A 24,638-nucleotide genomic window follows, 5' to 3' on the forward strand; every position below is an offset into this window, starting at 1 on the left:
ATGTTCTTCTGTGTCCGCTTGCATTCTTGTCAGCAGCACCAGGAATCTGTGTCTTGCTGTGTCAGTTCTTCGTGTGTATGGCACCACTCCTGGGCAGGCTGCGCTTTTTTTATGCAGGGCGGCTCTCCTTGTGGGGCGTACTCCTTGTGCGTGGGTCTCCCCTACAGGGGGGACACCCCTGCGTGGCACAGCACTTCTTGAGCGCATCAACACTGCGCATGGGCCAGCTCACCTCACAGGTCAGGAGGCCCTGGGTTTGAACCCTGGTCCTCCTATATGGTAGGTGGACACTCTTATCAGTTGAGCCAAATCCGCTTCCCAGATTGTTTTATAATTAATCCATTCCTGTGGCTGTGGGGCCCTTTTGATTGGACTACATCAGTGAGGTGTGACTCAGGTTGAGTCTCCACCCTCTTGCTGTGTCTTATATAAATGGAGACACAGAGCAAGAGACACAGGAAAAGGAAGCTCCACCATTTTTGATCCCACCTCATGAGAGAGGACTCAAGGATCACTAGCAGCCAAAGCTTATGCATGAAGCCACCAAGAGGCTGGGCCACTGGAGTAGCTCAAGGCTGAAGAGATGAGCCCTATGCCTGGTTGCCCTCAGCCGAAAGGGAAGAAAGCAGAGCCGCTGAGACTGAGAGATGAGGCCCAGAAAGAGCCAAGCCCTATGCCTGGGTGCCCACAGCTGTGTCTGGGAGATGGTAGACTCCGGAGGGGAAGGCAGGCACCTTGGCAGAGATCAGCCACCATCTTGCTTCCCAGGTGACACGACACCAGGATCACCAGTAGCTGATTGTGGTGAGAAGGCACCGCTGATGATGCTTTGATTTGGACATTTCACACTGCCCTGAACTGTAAGCTTATACCTTAAATGAAATCCCCATTATAAAAGCCAAACAATTTTTGGTACTTTGCATCGGCAGCCCTTTGGCAAACTAAAACAGATGGAAAAAGATATACCATGCAAACACTAACCCCAGACTTAAGGAAGTCAAGGCCAATTGTAGCCAGGCGTTCAGGAAAGCCTCCTGGAGGAAGTGACGTTTGAGCTGACCTTTAAAGGCCATATGGTATCTGGAATATGAAGACTAGAGAAAGGCCATGTGGGCGCAGGTCCTGAGTCAGAACAGAGGTGTCATGAGTGGTGGACAGAAATGCAGTTATCACACGTTAGGAGTAAGTGGGGGGTGGCAGTAGGGAAGGTTAGAGAACTACTTTGGGAGGACAGGGGGCATTTTAGATCATGACTGCAATTGGATTCAAATTCAAGGGGACAGGGATGGGAAGAGGTACCATGTCTCAGTTTGCCAGGGCTGCGATGACAAATACCACTTAATGAGTTGGCTTAAACAAGAATTCCCTGGCTTACAGTTTCAGGGGCTAGAAGTCCAACGTTAAGGCATCGGCCAGGCCTCGCTTTCTCCCAGAAGGCTGCAGTGTCCTGGTCCTGGCTGGCCACAATCCTTGGGCTTCCTTGGCTAGCATCTCTGCCTCCCACTGCATGGCTCGCTCTCTCCTCTTGCGCCTGTCCTTTCTTTCTGATGTCTTAAGTGTTTGAATTTCTTTTGCTTATAAAGGACTCCCAGTAAAGCAGCTTAAGGCCCACCCTGATAGAGGATCCTATTCACCAATGAGTGAAAGGCTTATGGGGTAATACATCTCCAAAGGAGCCTATTTACAAATGGGCGTGTGCCTACAGGAATGTGGATTAAGAACATGCCGCCTAGAGGGGGCATAATTTAATCTGCCACAGGCAGGCACAGGTTAAATCTGAGTTGTGAAAGATTGATCTGGCTAGACGATGAAGAATGACTAAGATGTGGGACCCTGGAGCCGAGGAGGCGGTGAAGAGTCTGTTGAAATCATTCAGGCAAGAGGCGATGGTGGCGTGGGAGCAAGAACAGGTCACACTTGCTGAAGGTATAGGAGCCAGGAATGTTCCAAGCATCCAAATGAATTAGAGTAGCCTGGTGGTTCTCAACCCTGGCTGCACATAGAACCACTGGGGGAGCTTTTAAACTCGTCAGTGCCTGGGCCTTCAGCTGCAGGTTGAATCAGAATCTCTAGAGATGGGGAAGCGGATGTGGCTCAACTGATAGAGCTTCCACCTACATATGGGAGGACCTGGGTTCGATCCCTGGGGCCTCCTGGTGAAAAAGAAGAAGAGAAAGCGTGCCCGCTCAGCAAGCCAGTGCCCGTGCGCTGAGCCAGTGCCCGCACAAGTGCCCGCGGGGTGAGCCAGTGCCTACGCAAGTGAGTCACGCAGCAAGATGATGATGCAACACAAGAGAGACAAGGGGACAGTCAAGGCGAAGTGCAGTAGGAACAAGGAACTGAGGTGGTGCAATCGACAGGGACCCTCTCTCCCCAACAGACATCTCCAGGATCGAATCCTGGTGAATCCTAGAGGAGAAAAAATGAGAAGAGAAGACAACACAGCAAAAACAGCAGGCCTGGTGGAGGGGAAGAGGGGAAAATAAATAAATAAATCTTAAAAAAAAAAAAAAAGACTCTCTAGAGATGGCCCCAGGCATCAGACATTCTTCAAAACTCCCCAGTGATTCTAGTGCACCACCACAGGCGACAACTTCTGCCTTTCCCAAAAGGCCTCAGACCTGGCACCAGGGTCTTGGCTTATTTGTGGCTGAATGCCAGGGCCTAGAACCAAGCCTGGCACATGACGTGGTCAACAAATCTTTGTATATGTCATTTAATGCACACAACTCTAGGAGAGAGGGAAAATTATTATGCCCATTTTAGAGATGAGAAAACAGAGCTCAGGAAAGAGAGAGGTCAGGTTATTTGCTCAATCTCAAGGCTAATAAAGGTGGCACTAGAATTAAGTCCTAAGGAGTATCTCTCCAGAGCCCAGACTCTGAGCCGGGGGGCTGCACTTCCTCGAGTGTGGAAGGGAGATTGGAGAATGGACCCATGGCCAGTGAAGCAGGGCCTTCTGGGGAGGAATGAGGGCTCCTGGATTTTACCCTGTTATCCGCACCCACCCCCTCCCCCAAAATGGATTCCTCCTGTAGGTTGAACGTGGGTCCAGAGCCCCACAAGGCAGAAACAAACCCCTAAGGAAATAGAGGATGGGGAAAGTGCAATCAACCCTGGGCAGGGGGCCAGGGGTGGGAAGAAGGGCCGCCGCTGCCCACCACGGCCTGAACAAGGTGGACCGGTGCCCACCCGGGCGACACACCACGCGTGCCCTCTCGCCACTGCTGTCACCGCCAAGCAGCTTTGTTTGCCCAGTGCTCACAGAAGCCAAGGCTGAGTCATCAGGATTTTGAGAAAAGGAAGAGTTTAGTGCATAGCCAACTTAGAAGAGACAGGGGCAAGCCTCAGCTCCGTCTCCCTGAACAGAATGGGTCTGGGGGAGTGGGCTTAAGGGCGTGGCTAGGGATGGGGTGAGGTGACAGGGCCAGTCTAGCCTGGGAAAGGTGGGGTTAAGTGGATTATGTTCAATTGCAAGTTATGCTGGGTCTTAAATTGGAGGCCTACCTAGCACGCTTGGGGACTAGAACCAGTGACAGCTGCTACAGTAACTTACCTCAGGAGGCAGCAAACCTCCTATGAATAGACATGAGGAGGTGGGCCTTTGAATGAAAGGGGAAGTAGAAACTTCTAGAAACTTCTAGAAACTAGTAAGGGAGGGGCTACTCTGAAAAGTGGGTTAGTAAGTGGTGGTTTCACTTCTGGGACTGCCCCAGCCCCCTTGACACCCCGTGAGCATCTGAGCACAGGCAGAGCCCTCCCCCCCCACCCCGATTTCCTCTTCTTTGCAGCGCTTGTCACCCCGACACTAAGTATTTGTGTAGTTGTTGACAGTCCGTCTGACCCCACGCTCACTCCCCAGCTAGAATGGGGGCTCTGTGAGTTTCCATCCTTGTTCTCCTCCCCAGAGCCTGCAGGCCCAGCACACAGCAGATGCCCAGCAAACATCTGCACAGAGTGAACGAGGAAGACACGGGCCAGTGCAAGGACGCTGAGGGCCACCGTCCACCCTGCCTGGTGGGGCACTCTCTGGCAGGATGCACTGGTTTAGCCCATTCTGGAAGACACTTTTTTAAACACGGTGCTCAGAATTCAGCAGCTGATGCCCTCGGTTTGGGGCGCTCTGTGCACTGCCAGGGCCCTGAAAAGCCTCCCCTTCTGGTCTCCCTCCTTCAGCCCACCCCCGACTGCCATGCCCTGCGCTCTTGTCTATTGAACGCACGCCCTTCTAATCTGCCCTTCCACCTAAGCTGGTAACGGGGGCACCGTTCGCTGCGGGCTCACCTGGTGCCAGGCCCTGGGCTGAGCACTCGGTGCGTCAGAGCCCGTCTGAGCACCGGCATGTCCCCGGAGGAGGTGCGGCCGCGGGGGAGGAGAGTCTGGCAGTTGCTCAGAAAGTTAAACCCAGAATTACCCTATGACCCGGCGATTCCACTCCTAGTTACAAAACCAAAAGCACTGAAAGCAGGATGCAGGCCGGCAATCGCACACCAGTGCGCACCGCAGCACTATTCACGATTCACGAGGTGGTTTCCAAAAAGGTGGGACAACCCAAGGGTCCCGCGACAGATGATGGATGAACAAAATGTGGACCATCCACACGGTGGAATACTATTATTCAGCCAAAAAAAGGAGTGAAGCGCTGACGTGTGCGACAGCACGGATGCCCCTTGAAGATCACATGTTGACCGAAACGAGCCAGGTGCTAAAGGTCAAAGGTGCTAGGATTGCACTGATATGAGCACCTGGAATACGCCATTTCCTAAGGACAGAACTCTGACGGGCTACCAGGGCCCAGACGAGGAGGGGAACGGGAACTGCCGGCCCAGTGGGTGCGGTTTCTGCGGGGGTGATGGAAAAGTCTGGGTGGTGGATGGTGGTGCTGGTCGCACAACACGGTGACTGTGATTATCGTCACTGAATTGTAAGACAGGACATTTGGCACTGAATCTCTGTCACCACGTTTTAAAAGTTTAAAAGTAAAACAAACATCGGTTTACAAGTAAATGATGTTGAAAAAGAGATGCCGAACAGTTTTCCAGAAGGGCTGAGCCGGCTTCCTCGGCAGCGGCCACGTGCACGCTCCGGCGGCACGGCCTCCTGGCCAGCACTGGGCATCGCGGGTCTTGGGAACTGCGGTCCTGCTGGTGGGTGACTCGTGGTACCTCATTTCCCTGCACATGCACATGTTGGGTGCTCACTAAACGCTGGCTGAGTGAACCCGTGGGTGGGCTGTAGAGGGAGACTCCACGTGGCAGGGGAGGGGCGGGCAGGCAGTGAGGGCACCCGGCCCGGCCCTGGCTGCCCCGCTGGCCTCTGAGGCTGCTCCCCACGTCACCCGCTGGTACCACGTACACGCCTGGCTGAGATCAGGTTGAGGCATTCAGGTAGGACCTGGCCTAAGGTGAGAGGATCCTCATGGAACAATCTAGAAATCCCCAGCCTCCCCAGCAGAGCTCTGCAGACGGACACACCAGGCTGCCTCAACCTGGGACTCAGAGGGCAGAAGTCATCTTCACCCATGCCAGGGCACTCCTAGGGGCCAGACCAGCCGGGAGCACGGCTGCGCCTGGGCCACTGCTCTCCAAACTCTTGGCAAAGGCCATCTCCGGCCCTTCCCAGCAGCCCTCTGAGGTCCAGGGGCAGAACCTGGCTGGCTGGTCACCTGAATTGGCTAGACCACCCTGCCCAGCCTGCCTCCCTGTGCCAGGCCCAAGCCAGGGGAGGTGAGCAGCAGCAGTCGTGGCCAGTAAAAACCTCCCGCGGGGAAGTGGCTGTGGCTCCATCAGCTGGGCTCCCGTCTACCACATGGGAGGCCCTGGGTTCGCGTCCCGGGGCCTCCTTGTGAAGGCAAGCTCGCCCGCAGGTTGCAGAGCACGGCCCGGCCTGCAAGCACTACGGAGAACCGACTCAGCAAGGTGACGCAACAAAAAGGGAGACAAGTAAAAACGCAGAAGAGCATGCAGCGAATGAACAAAGAGAGCAAAACAACAAGCAAGCCACGAGGGGGCAGGATAAATACACACAGAAGATCGCACAGCGAATGGACACAGAGAGCAGACAGCAAGCAAAAAGCCCCAAGGCAGGGGGGATTAAAAAAAAACCTCCGTGGGCTGTGCGCTCTCCCCTTCCCCTAGGGCCTCTGACATCTCGGGCTGAGTTGGGAGTAGGAGTTCTTGAGAAGCGCTGCCCCTGACCTGGTAAAGCCCCTTACGACCCGACACAAGCAAGAAATAAACTTCCTCTGCATTTGAGCCTAGGAATTCTGTTGTTGTTTTTTCTGTTGTATCTGCAAGCTTTACCTTAACCAGGGTAGGTACATACAACTAGTATATATGGTATAAATAACACAGGGAATAACTAGTCTCAGCTTACAGGTGAGGAAACCGAGGCATAGGGAAGCTGAAGCGCTTGTCCAGGCTAAGGGGTAGAGCCAGGACTTGAACCCAGGGTCTGCATTCTGCAAGGGTAGGCCAGGGGGCTGGGAGGCCCTGAGCACCTCCTCACTGCCACCCAGGCCCCCTGTGCCTGTGGGCTGGGTGAAGCGCAGCAGCTCCCTGCACCCTGGCCCCTGCCTGCCACCCACTCATTGCTCTGGTTCCTTCCCTGCCCCCTCAGTTCCGAAGCTCGCCTCTTGAATGGACCCCGGCACGGGTTCCTGGGAGTCTCTGCCTCTCCCACCCTACTCCTCCTCACGCCTGCATGACGTGACCTCAGCTCTAGTGCCTCCAGGTGTCCACCTTCCCTGGGTCTGCCCCCAAGCTGCTGCTGCCAGAGACAACCACGCCTGGGCCCACGGGAGCCACCTTACCTCATGGTCCCTGGGTCAGCCAGAATTTTCAGTTACAAGTGATGGAAATGCAACGGGCTTGGGGCAGAGAGTGGACACACAGAACGTATGGGTTCACGTAACCAAGAAGTCCTGACACTGATGGGTGTCAGGCAAGGCTGGATCCAGGTGCTCAGATGCCATTGGAAATCAGTGTCAGTGCCTCTCGTCTCTGCTCTCCATGCTGGTGTCAGCTCAGGCAGGGTGGCCCTTGGGGTGGTAAGACCTCCAGCAGCCCCCTCCCGTCTACCTCCCACCAGCTGTGCTATACCAGGGAGGAAAGAAACCCCCTTTCCCAGTGCTCCCAGCTAAAGTCCCAGGGCTGGGGTGCACTGGCCGATGGGCCTGGCTGGGTCATGACCAATTCCTGAGCCATGGCCAGAGCACGTGGCTCTGCGACTGGTCAGGCTGGGGCAGGGTCCCCAGCCTCCGGTCAGTTCCATCTGCCACTGGCCTCAGCTGCTGTTTTAACCCAGCTTCTCCCTCTTTGCTCCTCCCCCCGGGGTAGTGATCCTGCTCCTTTCTCACGGAGAAGTCAGACGCAGTGAGCACCCCACTGCTCCCTCCAAAACCCAGACTCGCCAAAGCGCAGGCCCTTCCCACCCCCATCAGCCGCCAGCCCCTCCCCTCTAGCAGCTTAAGTCTCTGCCATCCTAAAAAGGCTGCTCCTTCAGCCCTCAGGCTGGGCCACTGTGCCCTCGTCTCCATCCCCAGCGTGGCTTCAGCTCACCTCGGGGTTTCTCCCCGCCCTGACGTCACACCACGTGAGCAGCTCTTGCGAAGGCTCCCTAAAGCTGAAGCACCCCGCAGGTGTCCCCTTCCTTAGGCGCTGCGTCTCCCTCCTTCGGCACCCTGGGTGAGCCACCCCAGGTTGCGGGGCACCCTGCATCTGGCCGTACCTCGGTCTCCCTCTTGGGGTCTGCCCCAGACACCGCCCCCCCCTTACGAATTCCCACACCTGCCTCCAGCCCCTCTGCCCAGCTGCCCGCTCTGCATCTCCCCTTAGTGGTGTCACAGGCACCTGATCCATCACTGCCAAGCTGGTGGGCTTCAGGCCAAATCCTGCTCCTCTCCTTGTGTCCCCCACCCTCCCGCCAAAATCACTCTAGAAACCGGGGAGTCACTCACAACGACCCCCTTTCTGCGCCCTGGTCCAGTCCGTCACCTGTGCTCTTGGTTCTACTGCCAGAAGAGACCTTGATCTGTCCACTGCTCTCCCTGCCCAGTGCCCCAGCCAGCCCCAGGCCACCCTCGTCCCCGCCTGGTCTCCTGAGAGAATTCCTGGCGATGGGCCCCTGCTGCCCCACCTCTGTCACGAGAGTGTCCTGTAATAAGACCTCCTAAGGCCACGTGCAATGGCGGCCTCCTGGCTCTAGGACTTCAGACCTGGGGCCACTTCAAGGCGCTGCTCCCAGGGGGTGTCACCTTCCTCCAGGGCCCACTCAGAGAGGCCCACGGACCACCTGGTTCTGTCACAACCCAGCCCAGAAGCCAGCCTTCAAAGCCCTCCTCAGCTTGTCCACCTCCGCCCCCGCTGCTCCTTCCCACAGGCCCTTCCTTGCACGGGGCGCAGAGCGCTACCATCTTCAAAGCCCATTCCCGTCCCTTGTCCCCCTGCCGTCCCCGTGCAGTAGCCCAGGGTGGGCAGAATCGTCTCCCCCAGAGAGAGGGGTAGGCAACCCCGGCGGGACCAGCACCTGCTCTCTGGCCCCCTTCCTTCAGATGACACCCTGGGCGCCGGCCTCTCCGGCTGACCGCTCCCTCTGCTCGGCAGCCACCCTGGCCCCAGCTCAGTGCCGAGAAGGTGCGGCCGGGGGGGAACGGCGGCCGCAAAGCCTGGAGCAGAGGCTGCGACAGACACTGTTGTGGCCTCTTATTATTATTATTTTTTAATAAATTTAAGAACAGCTGTATCTTCCCTGTTCCCCCCAGAGCAACTAAAACCAACTACAAGGGGCCCGGCCTGGGGGGCAGGAGGCACTAGGAGTCATAATCCTCTTCGTCCTCTGCGTCAGGTGCCGAGGGGCCGGGGGGCACTGGGGGCAGAGGCACTGTCGAGGTGAAGGGCGGGAAGGGGGTCGGGGGGCTGCGGGCAGAAAGCGGGAGAGAACGATCAGGCCACCCCCACCATGCAGCCGTGGAGCCCCCCACCCTCTGTACCGAGGGCAAGCCATACCCAGAAAAACCAGGGCAGGAGGCACAGTCCCCGCTGGGCAGGGGGGGTGCGCAGGCGGGGAGGCCCTTCCACAGCACCTCCCTCCCCCAAGCCGGCCTAAGTTCCTCCCGCCCCCCAAGTTTACCCCAAGTGGCTGGGGAGGACAGGAGGAGCCGGTCAGCTGGGGGGCTTCAGTCTGCTGCCCCCCACCAGGCACTGTGGGCTGCTCACCTCTGGAAGTGGGCAGGGGGGTGGCTGGCCTGCGGCGGGGGCTGCGGTGCCTCCTCTTCCCCGTCGGTGTCCATGTCCTCAGACTCATCCTGTGAGTGAAGGCGCGGGTAGGGGTGACAAAAAAAGGCAGGTATGTGCCTTTTACTGGGTACCCTAGACCCCTGGAGGTGGCAAGGGCAGGAGGCAGAGCCCCAGAGCCACGATTTACAAATAAGGAAAGAGAAATCCAAAGAAGACGCCAATGACAGTGGCCCAGGTCTCCAGGCGGCTCAGAGGATGCCACAGCCTGCACCTGCTGCCCCCTCCCTCCAGCTGGGGCAGGACAGAGCGCTGAGGCCTGCTCACCTCCTGCTCCGAGTCCGTCCCCGACAGCTTCTTGTCCTTGCCTTTGCTGCCCATGCCACCATTCTTCCGACCGCTGCTGCCTGGCTTCCGGCCCCTTCGGGAGAGTACAGTCCATCCGCCCCTGCGCTCCCCTCCCTTAGCCACCCCCAGCCCTATGGCCTTGGCCGTCCCCACCTGGATACCTGGCCTGAGGCCCCCACCTGCGGGCACCCTTGTCCCCATCCATGTTGTTGTCTTCCCCATCCCCCTGCATGTCGGGCACAGATGCTACCAGGTCCTTCAAAAAGTCAAACTGCTGCTCCAGCTCGATGCACTGCTTCCTGGAAGAAGTGGGGAGGGGAGGGCACTCAGGTGGGGACCAGAGGCCTGGGCTCTCAGCGACAACGAGGGGGTCTGGGTACCAGGAGAACAATCTGGAACCCCCAGCCCCTCCTCCACCGCCTCGCAGGCCCTGCGAGGCTCCCAGCAGCCTCCCCCTCCCCGCACCAGCCGGCCGGGCCTTCCCTGCGTGACCCCAGCGAGCACGGCCCCGCCCGCCCCTCGCAGCTCGGCGGCCACTCACAGGTGGGACGTGGTCATGGTCTTGGCGTTGCGGGACTGAGTCACCTGGCAAGCCTTTTTCAGCAGCGACTCCAGGAAGAGCTCGAGCGCCCGGGCTGAGGCACGTCAAGGAGAACCGGGAGGGGTGGGTCCCCGGCCCCGCGCAGGGAGACCCCGGCGGCCCCCGCCCCACGGCCCCCAGTCCCGCCGGCCCCAGCCGGATACAGATGATGACCGGCACGGCCGCCGCCACCTTCCCGATCTCCTCGTCGGTCTGCATGATCTTCTTGATTCGCGCCTGCGGGGGGACGGAGGGCTCGGACCCCGGCGCGGGGTGCGGGAGCGCGAGGGGAGACGCGGGGGGCAGAGGGCCCGCGGGGCGCGGACGCGGGGGAGGGGGCGGGGCATCCGAGCCCCCGCGACTCGGCGCGGCGTCCGCGCCCCCCGCGGGCCCGGGCCTCCCCCGCGCGGCCACGTGCTCACCGGCGGGAACCGCGCGTTGTACTTCTTCTTCTTGCTCGGCATCTCGGGGCCTCTGCCGCCGCGCCGGGCCCAGCGCCGCCGCCGCCGCCCGCCACCTCCCGGGCCCCGGGCCTGCCCGCGCCGGGATTCCCCCGGGTCCTGCCGCCGCCCGCTCGGCCCTCCGCCGCTGCCCCACAGGGTCCTAGCGCCGCCGAGCGCCCCGCCGCCGGCCGCGCCCCCGCGCCCTCCCCTCGGAGCCTCCGGGGCGGTGCGTGTCGGCCGCCGACCGCACAGCCGCTCTCGGCCGCCGCCAAGGCCTGAAGAGCGAACGTTAGCCCCGCCCCCCGCGCGGCCCGCCCCGCCCCGGCCCCGGCGGCGGCCCCGCCCCCGGGGTCAGCCCCGCCCCGGCCCGGCCCGGCGATCCCGCCCTGTGGCTGCGCTTGTCTATAAAGTTGTTGTTCAGGCGGCGCGCGCGAAGATGGCGGCGGCCCTGGCGGGGGTGGGGCGCGGCGGCGGCGCTGAGCCCCGGCAGGAGCGGAGCCGGGCCCGCGGCTGGGCCGGCGCCGAGCGCAGCGAAGGCCGGAGGTGACGGCGGGGCGGCGGGAGGGGCAGCGCCGGGGCCCGGCTCGGGCCGCGGGTGCTCACGGCGGCGGGCGCGGCGGGCCCGGGGGCCGGCCCTCCCCAGGCTCTCGCCAGCCGGGGTTCGAGTCCCGTCCCTGCCGTCTGTGGGCCCCGATGCCCGCGGCCTCACGTAGGCCCCAAAACGCCCGCGGGGAGGCCCGGCGGCGTGTCTCGGGGGTTTGCCCCCTTCGTGCAATCCCCGCGCTCCGGTACTCGCCGGTCCAGATGGAGAGCGCTTCGGCCGGGCGAGGACGTGGGGCTGGGGCCGAGAGCGGCCACACCTGAACTTGCATTTCGGTTGAGCCACTCAAGACAGGTGTGACCTTGGGCAAGCCCCTTCTCTCGGAGCCTCTGTCCTCGGCTCGCTCGAAGTCAGCGAAAGTTATAACAATAGCGATAACAGGTGGGGCTTACCCTATCTCAGACGTTTAACTCGCACACCAGCTTTGTGAGACGGGGACAGCTCTGACTCAGTTGCAAAGATGAGGCAACTGAGGCACAGTGAGATTAAGTCTTGCCTAAGGCCACAAGGTTTAGGCCAGTACTGGACACCTGGTGAGGCCCAGTGCCAGGTAGTTAGGGAGCTATTGTCCAGGACCGGCCCTAACTCCGTTTCCTTACTGCAGGATGGAGCCAGGTGAGGAGCCCGAGGAGGAGGACTCTCCAGGAGGCCGTGAGGATGGCTTCACCGCCGAGCACCTGGCCGCCGAGGCCATGGCGGCTGACATGGATCCCTGGCTGGTGTTTGATGCCCGCGCCACTCCTGCTGCCGAGCTGGATGCCTGGTTAGCCAAGTACCCACCTTCCCAAGTTACCCGCTACGGGGACCCTGGCTCCCCCAACTCTGAGCCTGTAGGCTGGATTGCAGTGTACGGGCAGGGCTATACCCCCAACTCGGGTGATGTGCAGGGCCTGCAGGCGGCCTGGGAGGCTCTGCAGACCAGCGGGCGGCCCGTCACACCGGGCACCCTGCGCCAGCTGGCCATCACCCACCACGTGCTCTCAGGCAAGTGGCTGATGCACCTGGCACCCGGCTTCAAGCTGGACCACGCCTGGGCTGGCATTGCCCGGGCCGTGGTCGAGGGCCGACTTCAGGTGGCCAAAGTGAGCCCACGGGCCAAGGAGGGTGGGCGCCAGGTCATCTGTGTGTACACGGACGACTTCACGGACCGCTTGGGTGTACTGGAGGCGGACGCGGCCATCCGCGCAGCAGGCATTAAGTGCCTGCTCACCTACAAGCCCGACGTCTACACCTACCTGGGTATCTACCGGGCCAACCGCTGGCACCTGTGCCCCACTCTCTACGAGAGCCGTTTCCAGTTGGGGGGCAATGCCCGCGGCTCTCGTGTGCTGGACCGCGCCAACAATGTGGAACTGACCTAGTGGAGCCAGGCAGGGAAGACTGCCCTCTGCCCTCCCTCCTGTGGACGGCTCCTCCTGTCTTCCTCCTCCTCGTGCCAAGGAGGCCCAGCCCCACGTCCCTGAGAACTGAATAGGTCACTCGGGAACTGCCTGCGTCTTTGAACCCCTTGAACCTCGGCCCTCTGTTCGGGGCTGACTCAAGCCCCCACAGGCTGGGGGCTCTGGCTCCCTGAGGGCCGGGCCCTCAGCCTCTCTCTTCGCTGCTGCTCCCCTCTGCTTCCCAGGACCGCAGGCTGGGTCCGGACACCCAGGGGCCACCCCCATCACTGGCTGCACCTCCCGCAATCCCTGCATTCTCCTTTCTTTCCTCCCTCTGAGGGAGAAAATTTGAGTGCTTCCAGTCCCCCCTCCCTTGGTCCTCACAGTCCAGGGGACAGGGGCCCTGCAGGCCTGAGCATGCCAGTTTCTGGGGAGTCATGGTGCCCACTCAGCCCCTGGCAGACAGAGGGATGCCAGGGCCATGGACCCAGGCCCCGACCCCCTTACCCCCTCACAGCTTATACCACCTTCTCTCTTCCTTGGCTCCCTTGTCATATGCCTGCTCCTGGCATTTCAATAAAGCCCAACTTGGGTCTGTGTCTTGAGTGGTTTTTAAAATACTGATAGTTACTTCCTTTGGTCACTGGGCAGAGGCAGGGCCAGGTGGGGACTGTCCCCCTGGCCTGGCCTCCCTATGTCCCAGTAATAAGACATGCCTCACTGCCAAAGCCCACCTCCCTCTATGAGAAGCCAGCCATGCTTCCTGTCTGCCCAAGAGTCAGAATCGGTTTCTCAGATTTCCCATAAACCCAGGGACTTGGCCCTTCCAAGAAGGTCCAGGAACCACTACTAGCGCTTGAGGTGCATTTGTGCATGTTAGAAAAAGGTTCCGTCTTAGTCCTGGCAGAGGCAGCCCAAAGCCAGAGCACGTGGTTTGAGGAGCAGAGGCCGGGCATCCTCGTGGTGTGTCAACCTTCATGTTCATAGGTTGTGACCCTGGAAGGCCCCTCTGCACTCACCTCTCCCACTGCCCTGCCAGCATGGGCCAGCCGGACAGTTTGCAAAGCATCTTTCATACACATCCATTGAATTCCCACAGCCTCTTATTAAGGAGATCTTGGCCCCGTTCTGTGGCCAAAGAAATAGGCCAAGAGAGGAAGGGAATTCCCCCAGGGCTGTGCGGTGAGTCGGCAGAGCTAGGTCTTGCACCCTGGCGCCGGCCTCTGCAGGCAAGGTGTGGTCCCAAGGCCTCCCGAGAGAAAACGTCACCCCCCAGTTAGCTTTCCACCACCAGCAGAACGCTTTCACTTCCATGATGTTACTGGGCCGCCCTGCTCGGCTGAGGCTGCTGTAGCCTCTGGGAGCCTGGCCCTGGCCCTCCCCCCAGCCCTGTGCCTGGTGCTCGCCTTGGGTGGGGGCCAGGGTGTCTGGCAGGGAGCCCCTTGGGATGCTGCTCTCGTGCCGTGCCGTAGCTGAGTCAGCTCCAGCAGCCTCACCAAGTTGGAATTTGGAGCAGGGGAGCGGAGATGCCACTTGGCTGACTGGGTGGAAGTGGGTGAGTCACGAGCTCGAGGTCAGCCCCCTGCCCAGCTTCCTTCCCAGCCTGAGCTTCCTCAGGGCCGGGTCCCCCTTCAGCCTTGGGAAGTCCCTAGAGCTGGGTGGTCTCCAGTCGAGCCTCCGCCATCAGTGCCCAAAGTGGGCCAAGACAGGTGGAGGGGGCAGTCCTGGCCAGGTCCTCACGAGTCCCACAGAGGTGCCCAAGAGTGTCACCAAGACCTGGCTCGCCTTCCGCTGCAAAGCGTTTCACACACATCCTCCTGTCCACCCTTAGGGCCCTGCTCATCATCTCTCCTGAGCCACTGCAACAGCCTCCAACACATGGCCCAGTTGACGGACCCCTCTCCTGCTCAAAGCCCTTCTGTGGCTCCCACAGCCTGCAGGACAGAGCCCTCTCTCCAGCCCAGCCTGACGCCCACCGACTGCCCAGCTTCCCTCGGCACCCCTGCCACGCAGGCTCGCCCCACTGACGCCAGCTGGCGCTTCCTCCGTCCCTGGCATGCGGCCCCAGGCTCGGGCTGTTCCTTCTGCTTGGACACTTGCTGAGCAGCCCTCATCAGAGGGTCATGTGGCTGCTTATGTGACCACCTGAGTGCTCAGACTGCGCCCCGTGCGGGCAGGAGCAGCGTCTACGTCTCAGCTCTGTCCTGGAGCCCAGCTTGGCCAGGGCAGCCTCCGTAAATGAAGGCAGGCAGGCACAAGCGAACAGCGCACATCTGGCCCTCGTCTGCCCCTCCAGCCTCACGTAAGGCACCCTTTACTCCCTGCCTCACACTTCTTGTTCCAGAATCACCAGCCGCCCAGGGTTGGCTTGCACACGTTCTGCCTATCTCACTTCCTCTGCTTGGCAGGCCTGACCCCCGTGCTGTCCTGGTGACTCCGTGGTGGACACCCACCAGCTCAGGTGGCACCCGCCTGGAGGTTTCTCCTCCCCTGTTCACTCCAGCTGGGGTAGGCACCTCCCTCGGACTCCCACGGCACTTACCTGCCCTTGGCTGCACTTTCTCCCCCAGGGTGTCCTCAGCCTGGCATAGGACCTGACCTAGCACTGGTGCCAACACACATTATTGACTCAGTAAGTGACCGAATGAAAGTCACTCCATCTCAGCCTCCTCGGTTTCCTCACTCTATTAAATCATACCAAGAGCCAGGCGCTGGGCTAAGTGCTTCCATTATCTCCTCTAGGCTTTACCTGGCTCTGTAATTGTTGCCATTTGACAGAAGAGGAAGCTGAGGCCCAGAGAGGTTTAATAATTGCCCAAGGTCATGGGTCATCCGGCTCCAGGGCGCCTGAGCACACTATCCACTGCACCATGCGGCCTCAAGTACTCAGGAAGCAGGTGCATTACTGAGCCCCCCATGCGGGTGCAGGTGCAGGTGCAGGTGAGGGTGGGGGCTGCAAGATAAATGAGACCCAGGAGGGCGTCGGCTCTGACTTGTAAAGCACGGTGGTTGGGTCCTCAGAACGTCTGTCCAAGAGAGGCTGGGCCGAGACCAAGATTCCCATTTTACTGATGAAGAGACTGAGGCCCAGACAGTGCGGTGACTAAGCCTACCTGGGCAGGAAGGGTCTCCCAGGCCTTTGGTGGGGGCTGCTCCCCTGCTAGGCCAAGGGCTCCCCGAAAGCCCCACACCCTGGAGGCGGCAGCGGGTTCTGCCCTATTTGGCCAGGTCTTCCCATGTGATGGGCTGGGTGAACTTGGAAAAGCCCCTGTGCTCTGGTCCCTCCTGCAAAGCCAAGGGGCCGGATGACTGCAGCGAGGGAAAGGGGGAGACCCCTGCCTCCCCCTCCCACTCACCGTGCACCCCCAGACCTCAGAGAGGCGGCTCCAGAGGGGCGGGGCAGGGTGGGGGGACGGTGAGGAATCACTGCCTGACCAACCCCTGCCTCTAGCTGCAGCGCAGGGCTGACTCGGAAAGGACTGGAAACAGCTGAGCTGGGAGAAAGCTTCGGCCAGCTCTTTGGCGGGGTTTGCGGGGATTTTCCCAAGAGCTGGGCAGCTGCGCCCAGCTCCGCCTGCTGGGAGGGGTGCTGGCAGGGACCAGGCTTGGGTCACACGGCTGATTCATCTCTAGAGGGAAACTCCTCACTGCTCTGACGTGCATGCCCCAGGCACCGAGGGGTAACCTGAGGGCACCCAGTCCCGCAGCCCTCCAACCCCATCTCTTCTCAGCCACTGGGCAGAGGGACAGGGTGAGGTGGGGGCAGGACAGAGGGGCAGTGTCCCTGGCAATCAAAAACGGAGCCTGTCCTGGGCAGTTACCTGACTCTCCGAGCTTCTGCTGCTTCCTCTGTCAAAGTAGGTCCTATGAAGTACTTATTTTTCGAATTTTTCAAATTTATAGGGGTGGAAATCAATTGGCAGTTCTAGATGGCAGGGAAGGAGAGGGGTTCAGAGGTGACGACTAAGTGGTAGGCAGGCTTTCTTTTTGGAGTAATGAAAGTGCTCTAATATTGAGCGTAGTGGCGAGTGTGCAACTCTCATTGTACCAAAAGCCTGTGATTGTACACTTTAGATGGGTTGTATGATTTACGAATGTTTCAATAAAATTGATTAAAAAATAAAAAACAAAACACGCGGAGCCTGGACTAAAACAAGGCTCCCTGGGCACCTCAGGCGCCCACCCCTCACCCATTTTATAGGGGAGCAGACCCAGCAGCACGAATCGCGGCGAGCGTTCTGTCCGCAGAGACTCACTTGGGTCCTGGCAGCCCCCATCTGAGAAGGAAACTGACAAAAGAGGCTAATTGACAGAGGTCAAGGACAGTCTGCCAAGAGGTCTTGGGCGCACCTCTGTGACAGGAGCCTGGGCCCTTGCTCCCCAGCAGCCCTGGACCTTGGGGTGAAGTCTGGTTTGGTTTCTGGGGGACCTTCTACCCTCGGGGCCCACCTCCACCCCCTCAGGACACGCCCGGAGGGCAGACCGGTCACCCACCCGCTCAGGCTCCTCTTCCCCTAGCTAAAAGGAGAAAGCTGGCTCCTGGGGGGAAATCAGCCAAGAGGTGGGGAGAGGACGGCGAAGCCTTCCCGCCAGAATCTCCCTCCCCAGGGCTTTGACTCCCTTCCAAACCCCAATCCTTTCCTCTGGAGTCAGCGCCTCCCTTTCCCGTCTGCCAAGCCCCCCTCCAGGCACACAGCCCACCGCACGCTGGGGAGCAGCCTCCAGGCTCCGGCCCCCCAGGTAGGAAGGCTGCTCCCCTCGGCCCTGGGCCGGGGACCTGCTGGTGTGGGAGGGACAGGAGGGTTGTGCTCCTCGAGGTGGGCCAGGGGCACCACGCAGGCAAGCTCTGCCCCATCTGGCTCCCGTTCAGGCTGCCTGACTCACCCCCCTCGCCCCCGTGACTCAGTTTACACGGGTGCCTGGAGGGCCTCCCAGCATGGGTGGGGCCGGTTTATTGGCCCAGCCCGGGGCCACCAGCCTCTCATCCCACGATGAGCGTTTCACCCCGCTCCTGGCCCAGAGCAGGAGCTGGCACCGGCGGCGGCAGCACGCCTGGCTGCCAGGAGCTGGGGGGTGAGGGGGGAGCCTGGGGTAGCGGGGCCCCGGGGCGGAGAGCGGAAGGGTGGGTGGGGCGAGGGCTAAGGCTGGGGAGCTAGACTTGATTTGGGAGCCGCCGGGTCTGAGCCGCGTTTGAGCAGGGGTCGGCGTACCGAAGCTGGGTCGGGGGAGACGAGGGGTGGGGTCCCTCGCTGGAGTTGAGGGTCCCCTGGACCTGGCCATCCTGGTGCGCAGAGGTCCCCAGGGAGGCATCTGGTGGCACCTGGAGTGAGAGTGCCTTGCATCACCATGGTCAGGTCCCCAGACACCAGCTTTGCAGCCACGACCCATGGGGTTCCTGTACCTCTGCTGTCCTTTGAGCCTCATGTCACCCTGCTGGGGTGGCAGCCCTGTCCCCGTGTGGGGTACGAGGACCCTGAGGCTCCAGAGAGGGCAAGGGACAGGCTAAAGTACCCCAGGCAGTCGGGGACAGGCCACCTTCTCCCCACTCCTCTGAGGCTCCCTCCCCTCCCCTGGCCACCTCTCCCAGGGCACCGAGGAGAGCACAGAAGCCTTGCGCCCAGCCCTGGCTGGGGCTCCAGTTTGTTATGTGACCTCAGGCCAGTGCCTTTCCCTCTGGCAGCCTCAGTTTCCCCTTCTTGAAAATCAGTGGTGTACCGACTGTGCTCCCTAAGGCCCAAGGTTCCAGCAGGCATCCACTGGGGGCAGGGTGAGCACTGACCGATGGGCCCCCTCCCCGGCTCCAGGCAGCGCCGCGCGGGGAGGCAGTAGGGTTGATGACATGAGTTCAGAGTTCAAGCAGCAGCTGGCCGGGGCTTGAATCCCAGCTCACCCACTTCCTGGCTGTGCCCTTTGCAAGGACAGAACAATTGTACCCGCCTTCCAGGATTGTTGGGGGTGGGGGCGTAAATGAGATAAGCCAGGGAGAGCGCCTAGCGAGGGCCCCGGGGGGTGGCGGGCCAGTCAGCATTAGCGAGGACGCTGGCTGACACCGTCTGGGCCACATGACCAACAAAGGGGGCCAGGGGCTCCGCTCTCAGTGCCCAGGATGGCGCTGTCCCCTCAGCTGGCTCCTCAAGCTGCTGCTTGGCCCAGGCCCAGAGCAGCTGGAGCCTGTCACCGGCTCAGGCTCCCACCGCCCATCTTGGGGCATCCGGTCCCCACCCCGTCCCCAAGCTTCTTGCCCACCGTCTCTAACACCGGGAATGTCTCCCCCAACCTCAAAGCCTCCTCTGCCAGGAAGCCTTCTACTACGCACCCGGCCCAGGTGGGAAGAGTCCTTCCTCCCGGGGCCTCGTGCCCCAGCACTCCCCACCTAGCACCAGGACACCTGGCACCGCTGTGAGCTGTAAGAACCTTGAGGCCAGGAGCAAGTCTTGAATCGTCCCTTACCGCCCCACTACTGGCTCACCTCAATCAGCCTGACGTTGTTTTTTTTTTGAGGTACCAGGGCCAGGATCTCGTATGCGGGAAGCTGGCACTCAACCGCTGAGCCATCTCCGCTCCCCACAGCCCAACTTTTAACTCCATTGATTTCAGGAGAAGTGATAAAGAAACAGCGGTATATCCAGGTTGTGGAACGAACTGCTGCACACAACACGGATGCATCTCACAGACAGCATGTGGAAAGAGAGAAGCCAGACACAAAAGAGCACATGCTAGATGATTCCATTGATGTGCAATAGTCTAGAAAAGTCCAAACTAATCTATGGGGATAGAAATTAGATCAGTAATTCCCCAAGGTAGGGGTGGGATGGGGATTGACTGGGAAGGGGAGGAGAGAGGTGTCTGGGGGATAGAAATGTTCTGGGTCTGACTGGAGCAGGGGTGGCACATGAACACTGATCGAAACACCCAAGTGGGGAGCGATGTAGCTCAGTGGTTGAGCGCCTGCTTCCCAAATACGTGGTCCTGGATCCAATTCCCGGTATCTCCTAAAGAAAACAAACAAACAAAAACCACATGAGCAGTACATTTCAAGTGTGGATTTTATTGAATGGGAAATATACTCCAACAAAAGAGAGTTTAAAAAATGAGATCTAGGGAAGCGGACTTGGCCCAATGGATAGGGGTCTGCCTACCATATGGGAGGTCCAAGATTCAAACCCCAGGCCTCCTTGACCCGTGTGGAGCTGGCCCATGCGCAGTGCTGATGCGCGCAAGGAGTGCCCAGCCACGCAGGGGTGTCCCCCATGTAGGGGAGCCCCACGCGCAAGAAGTGCGCCCCATAAGGAGAGCTGCCCAGTGCGAAAGAAAGTGCAGCCTGCCCAGGAGTGGTGCCACAAACACAAAGAGCTGACGCAGCAAGATGATGCAACTAAAAGAGACACAGATTCCCGTGCCGCTGACAACAACAGAAGCAGACAAAGAAGACGCAGCAAATGGACACAGAAAACAGACACTGGGGTGGGGGAGAAATAAATTAAATAAATAAATAAATAAAATAAAATGAGATCTATATATACTCAGTGGAAGGGTTTCCAAGATCTAAAAGAAACAAAAAAGCAAGGGAAAAACTGTGTTGAACAGACTGCTTTTGGGGGTGTCGGTGGGTTCATAAGAGCTCAAGAGTGGGAGCCACTAGTGTCATCCCTGTGGCCCGCCAACCCTCCCCCCATCAATCTGTAACCGAAAAGAGCACAGGTGCCTCACGTACCCACACCCCCACCCTTCCCAGGACTCAGCACCTCCTGAAGGTGCCTCAAGTCAAAAGTGTCCAAGACTTGGACAGAATTTTAAGATTCCTCAGGGAACATGATTTAAAACTATATATAGGGAAGCGGACTTGGCCCGGTGGTTAGGGCGTCCGTCTACCACATGGGAGGTCCACAGTTCAAACCCCGGGCCTCCTTGACCTGTGTGGAGCTGGCCCATGCGCAGTGCTGATGCGCGCAAGGAGTGCCCAGCCACGCAGGGGTGTCCCCCTCGTAGGGGAGCCCTACGTGCAAGGACTGCGCCCCGTAAGTAGAGCCGCCCAGTGCGAAAGAAAGTGCAGCCTGCCCAGGAATGGCGCCACACACACGGAGAGCTGACACAAGATGACGCAACAAAAAGAAACACAGATTCCCGTGCCACTGAAAAGGATAAAAGTGGTCACAGAAGAACACACAGCGAATGGACACAGAGAGCAGACAACTGGGGGCGGGTAGGGGAGATAAATAAATAAATAAATAAATAAATAAATAAATAAATAAATAAATCTTTTTAAAAACCCAAACAACTGTATATATCCCCTAGGCTGCAGGGAGGAAACAGAGAGGAGGGAGCTGAAGAAGAGTCGAGGAGAGAGAGAATAGGGCCAGGACCTGAATTACAATGGTACCTCCAGACTTGGAACAACTGGAACTCTACCCGTGGCTGGTGGGACATAAAACAACATAATCACTTCTGGAGGACTCTGCAGCACAGTCAACTAAAGTGCCAAACATGTGCATACCCCATGACCCAGCAATTCCACTCCCCACCTGGGCAAATGTCCAAGCGAAATGAATGCAAATGGCCACCAAAGGGCATATGGAGAACACTCACAGCAGCCTTATTCATTGTAGTCCCAAGCCGGAAGCACGCCCTACGTCACCAGGAGCACAGAGAGACGGACTGCGGTGTGTTTGTGCAATGGGATGCCATTTAGCAATAGAAAAGAACTACTGGTTTGGGAAGCGGGTGTGGCTCAAGCGATTGGGCTCCCATCCACCATATAGGAGGTCCAGGGTTCAATGCCCAGGGCCTCCTGGTGAGGGCAAGCTGGCCTGCACAGCAAATTGGCCGAAGCAGAGAGCGGCTCACGTGGAGTGCTGGCACGGCAAGATGACGCAAAAAAACAAAACAAAACAGAGAGTCACGGAGGAGAGACAATGAGGACAATGAGCAGACGAGGGAACTGAGGTGGCGCAAGAGCTCGAGCACCTCTCTCCCACTCTGGAAGGTCCTAGGATCGGTTCTTGGTGCTGCCTAAAGAGAAGACGAGCAGACACAGAAGAACACACAGCAAATGGAGATAATGAGCACAAAACAACGGGTTGGGGGGATAAATAAATAAATAAATCTTAAAAAAGAAAAACTACTGGTTCCCCAGCAACGTGGATAAACCCCACAGACGTGGTGAGTGAAGGAAGCCAGATCCCCCAGGTATGCACTATATGATTCCATGTATATGAAGTTCAAGAACAGGCCAAACTTACCTGCGAGAGGAAAAGTCAGAAGAGTGGTTACCTGGGAAGGGGCACAGGGAGCCTTCCCCGATGCTGGAAAGGCCTTCTATTTTGATCCGGGTGGTAGCTGTGCAGGTTCGCCTCTAGGTAAAAAGCCACTGAGCTGTAGCTTAGGAGCAGGGGACTTTACTGGGGACTTTACTTCAACTTAAAGAAACAGATGGAAACTGAAAAAACTAAGCATCACCTCCAACAGGCTCATCCGCCACCTCCTTTCATCCACTGCAACCCCAAGAGGCAGCGATTCTCTGGGGCCCAAAGAGGGGACGTGATGGGGCCAGGCTGCCAGGGAGGGCTGGAGTGTCTCTCGGGCCTCCCGGCCTCCCGGCCCCCAGGCTCCCAGCAATCATCGTGGCCCCCTGGAGTTCTCTCCTGGCCTCCCAGGGTCGGAGCTGGTGAGGTCAGGGAGCGAGAACATTTCTGCAGCCACGAGGCGGGTGTTAGTGACTTAGGAGCTTGGAATGTGCTGCCTCTGAAAAGACCTCCTTGTGGCTGAGCCGACGGTTAGAGCAGGAAGGGACTTTCAGAGCCATATACTCACACACACACACACACACACAATTTAAGTAAAGATGGAGAAACTGAAATCGAGAGGGGCTAGGAGACTTGCCCGCCCCCGTCAGGAGGGAGACAAGCCCCGGCTCAGGTAGCTGCCCCAGGCTGCTTGGGGAGGGGACAGGAGTGGTGCCACCACCTGGCTGCCTGTGTCACCTCTGTCCAACTTGAGCTTGGGGGTCCCGATATCAGTGTGTGTGTGTCTGGGTGTGTGCATATGATTGCTTTCACTGTGTCCAGAGTCCCAAAGCCTCCTACCCCTGGGACTTTTTATTAACAAGTGGATTTATTTTTCACTACTCTTTGTCAAGCTCTTACTATAGGGTCATGTGATTTATTTATTTTTTATTCTTTAATTTTTTATTTTTTATAGGTTTTTTTTAAAGATTTATTTATTTATTTCTCTCCCCTTCCCCCCCACCCCGGTTGTCTGTTCTCTGTGTCTATTTGCTACGTCTTCTTTGTCAGCTTCTGTTGTTGTCAGCGGCCCAGAAATATGTGTTTCTTTTTTTTTGTTGCGTCATCTTGTTGTGTCAGTTCCCCGTGTGTGCGGTGCCATTCTGGGCAGGCTGCACTTTCTTTCGCGCTGGGCGGCTCTCCTTATGGGGCGCACTCCTTGCGCGCGGGGCTCCCCTATGCGGGGGACACCCCTGAGTGCCAGGGCACTCCTTGCGCGCATCAGCACTGCGCATGGGCCAGCTGCACACAGGTCAAGGAGGCCCGGGGTTTGAACCGGGGACCTCCCATGTGGTAGACGGACGCCCTAACCACTGGGCCAAGTCCACCGCCTCCTGATTTATTTTATTCATTTCTCCCTCTCTGCCCCCGTTCCCCCTGTTGTCTGCTCTCTGTGTCCATTCGCTGTGTGTTCTTCTCTGTCTGCTGTGTTCTCATTAGGTGGCTCCAGGAACCAATCCTGGGACCTTCCGGAGGGGGGAGAGGCGATTGCGTCACCCCAACTCCCTGTTCTGCTACGTCTTGCTTTCTCTCCTCTGTGTGCCCTGTTGCGTCATCTTGCTGCGCCAGCTCTCTGCGTCGGCCGGCACTCCTGCACAGGCGGCATTCCCACGCAGGGTGGCACTCCTGTGCGGGGTGGCATTCCCGCGTGGGCTGGCACTCCACGTGGACCAGCTCACCACGTGGGCCAGCTTGCCCTCACCAGGAGGCCCTGGACGTCGAACCCCGGACCTCCTATATGGTAGGTTGGTTGAGCCACATTCATTTTCCTGACATTGTTTTCTTTCTATCCCGTAACCATCCTGAGATGTACTTATCATTGTCTGCATTTTACAGATGGGCAAATGGAGGCTCTGAGGGATTGTGGGCCTCATCTGGAGTCACACAGCTGGCAAGCAGCCTGGCCAGAATTCGAACGCAGAACCCAGATTTACCTGACCCCAGCATTCTTGTTCTTTCCGTGGGCCACAGTGCCTCAAAATCCCTCACTTCCTTTCACACACACATGCGTACAACCCCCTCCCCAGGTCTTAAATCGCTAGAGTTTCATTTCTTTTCACAAGAGGGCAAGCATTGAATAGAACAAGGGTGAGGGAGAGGCTGCTAACGGCCTGCTGTGTGGATGGCGCTTTCCAGCTCAGCACTGCACATCCGCGATTTCATGGGAGCCTCACAGCAGCCCCAGGAGGTTAGCAGAGAGGCCCAATTATTCCCAGTGGGCCTGGGACTAAGAAGGGAAGTGACTCAGCCAGGGCCACGCGTAGAAAATGGTAGTTCTGGCTCTCAGCCCTGAATGGGTCAAGATGCCCCCCCTGCCGGGCCTCTATTCCCAAGGAGGACAGGCCAGGACCGGGCCACCCTGAGACCCTCCTCCCCTGTGGGCAAAACTGCAGCTGACCACACGGAGGTGCGAGTGGAAAAGCACGAGAGCCCGGCCTTTCTTCTGTAGCCGTGTGACCTTGGCCGCTCCTGGCTCTCTCTCTGGGCCTCAGTTTCCTCATGTATAAAATGGGAAGGGGGGCAGGGAAGAAGCTTTGGGAAGGTCCTCTCGGCGCTGACATTCTCCGTGGGCGAAAAGGTGTCTGTGGAGCTGTGTGGGTTTTGAAAAAATCTTGGCTGAGCCTGGCCTTGGAGCTCCCATAGCCCTGGTTGGCAAACCTGGTTCAGCCACTCGTGTAGAGATCTTGAGCACTTCATTTCAATATCTCCCAGCCTCAGTTTCCCCATTTGTTAAGTGAGGGTGATAACGGTCCCCGCTTCCCAGGGTTGTTGA

At 58.9% G+C, this 24,638-nt stretch overlaps 2 protein-coding genes and 1 long non-coding RNA gene across 5 annotated transcripts in view; 2 read left to right on the forward strand and 1 right to left on the reverse strand.

Annotated features, from left to right (window-relative positions):
- The window catches only part of LOC131280265 (uncharacterized), a 32,605-nt gene extending 26,351 nt beyond the window's left edge, over window positions 1-6,254 (forward strand). Inside the window, exon 4 of the long non-coding RNA XR_009187783.2 lies at window positions 5,867-6,254. This is a non-coding gene — a long non-coding RNA (uncharacterized lncRNA). The remainder of the gene's footprint in view (window positions 1-5,866) is intronic.
- Window positions 6,255-8,692: 2,438 nt separating this feature from the next.
- DRAP1 (DR1 associated protein 1) lies at window positions 8,693-10,745 on the reverse strand. Its single transcript, XM_004478626.4, has 7 exons — window positions 10,584-10,745; window positions 10,326-10,398; window positions 10,123-10,216; window positions 9,761-9,880; window positions 9,561-9,654; window positions 9,216-9,304; window positions 8,693-8,915 (listed from the first exon to the last, which is right to left on the reverse strand). The coding sequence occupies exons 1-7, from the start codon at window positions 10,623-10,625 to the stop codon at window positions 8,810-8,812; spliced, it is 618 nt and encodes a 205-aa protein (XP_004478683.1). The 5' UTR covers window positions 10,626-10,745; the 3' UTR covers window positions 8,693-8,809.
- C10H11orf68 (chromosome 10 C11orf68 homolog) lies at window positions 10,180-13,181 on the forward strand. 3 transcript variants are annotated; one of them, XM_071217952.1, is made up of 2 exons: window positions 10,180-10,245; window positions 11,810-13,181. In XM_071217952.1, exon 2 carries the CDS (start codon window positions 11,811-11,813, stop codon window positions 12,564-12,566), a length of 756 nt encoding a protein of 251 aa, XP_071074053.1. In that variant the 5' UTR covers window positions 10,180-10,245; window position 11,810; the 3' UTR covers window positions 12,567-13,181. The 3 variants fall into 3 exon arrangements, with proteins under 3 accessions (XP_071074053.1, XP_004478681.2, XP_004478680.1); XM_004478624.5 differs by lacking the exon at window positions 10,180-10,245 and adding an exon at window positions 11,026-11,147; XM_004478623.4 differs by lacking the exon at window positions 10,180-10,245 and adding an exon at window positions 11,272-11,499.
- The last annotated feature ends 11,457 nt before the right edge of the window (window positions 13,182-24,638 follow it).

Source organism: Dasypus novemcinctus, chromosome 10, assembly GCF_030445035.2.
Source record: "Dasypus novemcinctus isolate mDasNov1 chromosome 10, mDasNov1.1.hap2, whole genome shotgun sequence".
Lineage (NCBI taxonomy): Eukaryota > Metazoa > Chordata > Mammalia > Cingulata > Dasypodidae > Dasypus > Dasypus novemcinctus.

Excerpts from the sequence above, each read along its gene's own strand:
- C10H11orf68 (XM_004478624.5), top strand. The coding sequence starts at position 11,041 with ATGGCGGCGGCCCTGGCGGGGGTGGGGCGCGGCGGCGGCGCTGAGCCC. Across the intron at positions 11,148-11,809 it reads GAGCGCAGCGAAGGCCGGAG|GATGGAGCCAGGTGAGGAGC; the intron begins GTGACGGCGGGG and ends TCCTTACTGCAG.
- DRAP1 (XM_004478626.4), bottom strand. The coding sequence starts at position 10,625 with ATGCCGAGCAAGAAGAAGAAGTACAACGCGCGGTTCCCGCCG. Across the intron at positions 10,217-10,325 it reads GGCCGTGCCGGTCATCATCT|CCCGGGCGCTCGAGCTCTTC; the intron begins GTATCCGGCTGG and ends GACGTGCCTCAG. Across the intron at positions 9,881-10,122 it reads ACCATGACCACGTCCCACCT|GAAGCAGTGCATCGAGCTGG; the intron begins GTGAGTGGCCGC and ends CACTTCTTCCAG.